Source organism: Nanorana parkeri, unplaced genomic scaffold (assembly GCF_000935625.1).
Source record: "Nanorana parkeri isolate BGI_ZX_2015 unplaced genomic scaffold, ASM93562v1 scaffold866, whole genome shotgun sequence".
Classification (NCBI taxonomy): domain Eukaryota; kingdom Metazoa; phylum Chordata; class Amphibia; order Anura; family Dicroglossidae; genus Nanorana; species Nanorana parkeri.
In genome coordinates this window covers 647,565-653,539 of record NW_017307134.1, presented here as the reverse complement: position 1 = coordinate 653,539, position 5,975 = coordinate 647,565, and the positions used below count along the sequence as shown (strand labels likewise).

At 35.4% G+C, this 5,975-nt stretch overlaps 1 protein-coding gene across 1 annotated transcript in view; it reads right to left on the bottom strand.

Annotated features, from left to right (window-relative positions):
• Window positions 1-1,725: 1,725 nt before the first annotated feature.
• The window catches only part of LOC108794549 (gap junction epsilon-1 protein-like), a 5,580-nt gene continuing 1,330 nt past the window's right edge, over window positions 1,726-5,975 (bottom strand). The window contains exon 3 of the mRNA XM_018565608.1: window positions 1,726-2,121. Within this exon, the coding sequence (XP_018421110.1) occupies window positions 1,726-2,121 (396 nt within the window). The remainder of the gene's footprint in view (window positions 2,122-5,975) is intronic.

Below are 5,975 nucleotides of genomic sequence, written 5' to 3'. Positions count from 1 at the left end.
GGCTGCGGCGTCACAGTATACCGCGAGCTTTAGCTTCATTTCTCGCACCTTGTCTACACTACATAGCCTGGCCATTGATATATATTTGGTGCAGCTTTGCAGCAATACATCTCTGCCTCTGTCGGATAATGAATCTGGAGGATCGATCATTGGTCAATGAGCAAGGAGATGATACAGAGAGCGGCAAGCTTAGCCAGGAAATAGTGGAATTATATTTAAAAGCAAAACAGCTTTTTTTGTTGTTTTGAATAGACTAGGAAATAGTTACGACCCCTCTCAAGTTTTTACTGATGTCTGTGTGCCCATTGGGAATTTGCCCTGGCTATCATTGTCACTGAGACATAAATTAGGGAAAATCCTAAGTTTTAGATTTGTCAGAACAGCAGGAAGAGGTGGGGAATTATTCTAAGAGGAACCATGTTCTGGTGACAAATGTCCAAGATGGGACTTCCCCTCCTTTTTGTGAGATTTCTTCTTACTTCCCCACGGCAAGTAATGACAAATCTCCCTCAGCACACAGACAACAGAAATAACCAGATAGTAGTTTTAACGCTTCTCTATCCAAAACGAAAAAGATTTGGATATACATACACTTTAACTATGTAGTGTGGTAGACCTGCATAAATCTCAAGACTGGCTGGATAGAAATACGATCCCTTTGCCATGTATAACAGTTCACATATATTTATTTTAATATAGTATTTTCTGTTTACCTGATGTTTCACTTTAATTGCTTTCCTAATATTGACACTGCATCAGCATCTGTCCTTCTAATTTACACAATTCACTGCCACATAAATTACAGCTAGATCTAGGTGTATAAACTGTATTACAATACAGTTACAATATTCTTTATGGCAAATGTATGCCATAACACAATATGTCAACAATCAAATATGATATATCAGTATTTGTTATAACAAATAGTGTAACAGACTGCTTATATAGTAACTTAAATCACTCATTATCACAAAAACTTTTTTTTCCCTTATTGTAGTAATAATAATGCACTGCAAAAGCTGCATTTTCTATAACATAGTCCATATCTATGGATATGTTGTATATAGATAAGTTACAGTATGAATTCACAAATCAGGCTCTGATCCTGTATACTGTATAAAGAGTGCGTCATTCATGGCTGAGACCGAAAATTTCAATATGAAATATGGTTTGTAGTATTGTGTGACTGAACAGTTGGAACTGAAATTAAAAACCATTAAAATAGAAAGAAATACAAAATAACTAAATTATTTTTGTCTACCATCATGGTTTAGCATATTGTTAAAATGAAAGCAATTTTAATTTTGCTTTACTGCCCAAAGAACACTTACCTTTTTTCATGATAGACAAAAAACAGAATTGTTATTTCATCACAGCAACAATCTTTTGTTATTCCATCTACTATGGGAATTAAGTACTTTATCATCCTCCTAAAACATTACTTGTAATCATTATATAGTATTTTCCCATCAACTTTTCAACCACAAATATATCCATTATAAAGTGATAGCACTGGGTTATTTACACGGGTACAATTAAATACAGTAAGTTGGTCAATCAATACATAAATATCCGTCTGTAATGCTGTAACATATTTCACATTAGTCCCCTCACATTTAACAGCTGCATAACCTGCATAAAATTGCAGATGTATTTTAGAAATAGTTCTTTGTTGTTTTAGTGAACATTTCACACCAGAAATAAAGATGTTGGTAAGGCAATAGGTCACTGAGTGTTTAAAAATCCTAAACGCCTGCATAGAATCTCAAAGATTTCAGCTACACATAGTACTATCGTAATCACAGTAAAAGTATACATAGCAATGAGGAAGATTGTTTTCTCAAAGTGTTCAGGAACCATGCATCTGGTGACATTGTATTTTTTATCTAGGCTTCCTGCATCACATTTAAAGATTGGATTCACTTGGAAGCCAAAAAGATGAGATTGTAGCCAAAAGGCCACCACTTCTAATGTAATTCGCAACAGTACTGAGATAATGTAGAAGACTGTATAAACGGGCTTCTGGAGAATGTCTTCTTGGTCAATACTCTTACAGGCTGCGTAGAGATGGAAAACCGCTCCTGGAACTAGTACTGTCACCAGCTGAAGTGCCCAAAATACCTGCAAAATGGACATTTTTAGTGAGCAGAAGGATAATGAAGAGCATTTATAAAGCCATTACTTGCGTGGCCCATTATTGACCACAGACAGTAGATCTACAGATTAAAGTGTATTGAAAGCCAGAGTTTTTTCTTCTTAGTTCTGGATAGAGTGGACAAGTGGTATACTCCCTGTCAAGTTTGTACTGCTACTGCTGTTGTACTGCAGGGCTCCTTAGGCTCCGTTTCCACCTAGGTGTTTCGTCGCTCGAAGCTAAGCACAAAAGAATGGTCAAGGCAAGGAATCCCATTCGCTTGTCTTGAGCGTGACAAAACGTTCAAAGCAAGAAATCACCTGTTCACACTTGAGTGTTTTGTCACGCGTTTTGTCTCAAAAGGTTTCCCATTGATGTCTATGGGACCAAAAAGCACTGTAATCTTCCAATAAGTAGCTCATGTACGTTTTCCAGCATAACAGGCGTTTTTCTGCTTGTGACAAAATACCCATGAGTGAACAGGGGCCATAGAAATTAATGGTATTCCTTGCCTTGAGCATTTTGTCATGCTCAAGACAAGGGAATGGGATTGCTTGTCCTGAGTGTCTTCTTGCACTTAGCTTTGAGCAACAAAACGCCTAGGTGAGAATGTGGACTAAGAGTTAATAACCCTCGGATCCTGTCCATATGGCAATATTTTACAAAAAAGGGAGTGATGTGAATTCTGCAACAGCAACACAGACAGAAATATACATTATTTCCTTTTTTAGTAGTAGTGGAAAGCTTTGCCACATTTTTATTTTTTTCTGTTTTCCTGTTGCAGACTTTCCCTCACTTCCTGTCTAGTAAAACCATTGTCAACAGGATATAAGGTTGCACCTTATCTCAGCCTTATAGTCTTTTTCCTATTAATAACATTGGCAACAAGTCCAATTTTTACGAGCCAGACTGGTAAAATACTGGCCAGGTTGCAACCCTAGCAAGACAAGAAGTAAGAACAAAGAGAGACCTGAATAGCAGTAAAACCAGATAGGAGTTCTAACTCATCCCCGCTCTATCAAAAACTAGATTTTTGTAATTAAGCATTTTTCTAATTAAGATGTTAAAGTTTTTCTTAAAAATCTAACAAGCCTCTTTAACCTAAGGATACAGCGGGGAAGGGTTATACATTTTGTACATTTTGTATGTGTTTTCCCTCTCTTCCTGCTCTGTCTGACACCTCAAATGAACATGAAATGATGGAAAATATCAGAAATGGTTACAAAGACAGAAATAAATACAAGTCTGAGGTTTTAGTCCTTCCCTACACCAACTAAACTGGAAAAAAAATGCTTTATTATCCTAATGCACATCTTTTATTTCTGTCAGACAACTGAAAATAAAACAGAAAATAAAAAGTCTCTCAAACAGCAAAAAAGTGGACAAAGGTCATAACCTTTCTCTATTCAATCGAGAACTACAAAACAAAATTCGACTGGAGCTGGGATTTCTTATTACCAATAGAAAGCCAAATCTAACCCCATGATATAGCATACATTTTATTTACCTACATTACACAGTTTAACAGCATTAGCAGGTGGACCAACAAGCTTTGCTCAGATCACACAGAAATAATAACTCTGATCATGAAGCAATAAAGGCCACTTCTCTCCCAAACTGTTTGTCTATTACTGGATGGTTGCTGGGAAATAAATGATGCCAGCCTCTTATATCTTTCTGGAATTCCAGTGGTGAGATATTCCCACCAGCTACTCAAAACTGTCAGGGCAACTACAAAGCCAAAGAAGGTATCGGCAAATATTGAAGTTATTTGTTATGCATCTGGAGCACTGATCTCATTCACAAAACCTTTGTTTCCGGTCTTAAGAGACGATATAAGGAAATAAATAAGTATTAACATTAAAAGTTTATTTTTGCAGCTAATCGCAAAATATTTTTTTTTAAATGATATGAGGGTGTAGCTAAGTGGTCTATGGATTGTTGTGTTTAATAATAAATATTTGTAAGCTGAGGTTAGTAATGAATTACAAAAATAAATCATTTGAATGTTGTGTACATTTGACTTTTTGCAATGCTCATAATTAAATAATATAAAAAAACATGTAAAAGTAACTCATTGATATATGTGTTAAAGTAGAAGTTAACCGACTTGCAACTTTCTAATACATTTGAATTTGATATTGCAAAGCAGGGAACTGAAATAACCAACTTTATTAAATACCTATCTTGTTCCCTTATGCTTTTACAAACCCTTGAAGTATCCATTATGGTCAGTGGGAAAAGATCAAATTTTGGTTTTTGCCATGTGAGAACTGTGAAAACAATGGAATGTTCTGTCTGTGCAAGCATTTCACAATCAATTGAAGACAGCTGAAGACAGACCTCCATGATAAGGAGCCTGTACAGGCTAATGGAACAAAATATTTCTATTTAAGAAGCTTATGATTTAATTTTAATTAAGTTCATGATAAAATATTAGATGCAACAGAATGCTGGTACATTTTTTACCTTAGGAAGCCTAAATCTAAGTAGAGGTGGATCACAACAATACCGTTAAGCAAGAGTCTACAGACTACTGAAGCAATTAAACCGCAGGTGCATAGATGTCTGAATACAATAGCAGTAGAGTAGAGCAGTAGAGATTCCTTATCTTTGCTGTTTAGGGTGAATGGGGAATTGAGGCGTGTATGGCTAACTTTAGTTTGGTGCATGTGTTTTTCATTGGTGCTTGACAAATTATTTTTGTTTTTAATGTAATTTTAGTACAGTTACCCTTCAGGCACTCCCCCTCCCCTGTGGAAAGGCACCCATCGTTGAGGATCCTTTCTATATAAATGAATGGAGAGTTATCTGTGGCATAGCCAGGTAGGAGACTTCTGGAGCAGCAGCCTGTACATTTAAGGTCTAAGGAATAAGGACAGGAAATTGTAACCCTTAGGGAGTTGCTGGGGGAAACCCTTTTTATTTGACTTTACTTTGATTTTACTTAATGCACCTTATGGCCATACAAGGCACAAAGAGTATTATTTTGATGTCCAGCGCATGCTGTAAATGGGGACAGGAACATGCACATTAAACATGAATGTATGCTTTAGCAGATCAGTTAAGGGAATGTGCTCATAAGTGTGCACCCCCACAAGAGAAGTGTGCCAGTTATCTTCATAATTATTTGCACCTGCTCCTGTGAGTTCCATTACCTTTTCTGTTTTGCAGAGTTTTTTTTGTTTGTCTTCGTATGTTCATCCACACCTAGAGACATTGTTTACAGTGCCCCGGGGGCATTTATCTGCAATATTAATGTGGCATGTACAGTGTAAAGCATGTCCTGATATTTCCTTTATTTTCAATATTTTTGTATACAGTACATAACTACTTAAAAAAAAAATACATCTACCTAAGCAGTGTTGCTTATATTTTACTTGTTCTTTAACTTTCCTTCATTTTTTTATTAGGGTTAAAAAAAGAAGGCATGTCACTTATGGTAAATATGGTTCTACCTCGAAAATGTTGTGTGTAACTGACCACTCTTTTGTCTCACCTTTTACTGTTGATATGCATTTTCTATTTATTTTATTATTGCCTTCAGTAATCCAGAATAGGGAGATCACTGCTGGTGTATATATTTTTAGTTAATTAACCTATTTTTTGTTGTTGCATTGTTCTTTATAACTGTTGCTTTTTAAAGAAACTCTGTATAAAATCAATTTCACCTTTATATCTAGGAAATTTAGCATTGTTCATTAATTGGTATTGATTACCAATCACCAATCAATAAGGTTGATCAACATTTAAGCACAATTGATCCTTTAGTGTTAAATATTATTATATTTTTTTATTTTACAGTTACAATTTCAACATCTAAAAACATTTATTAAAAAAT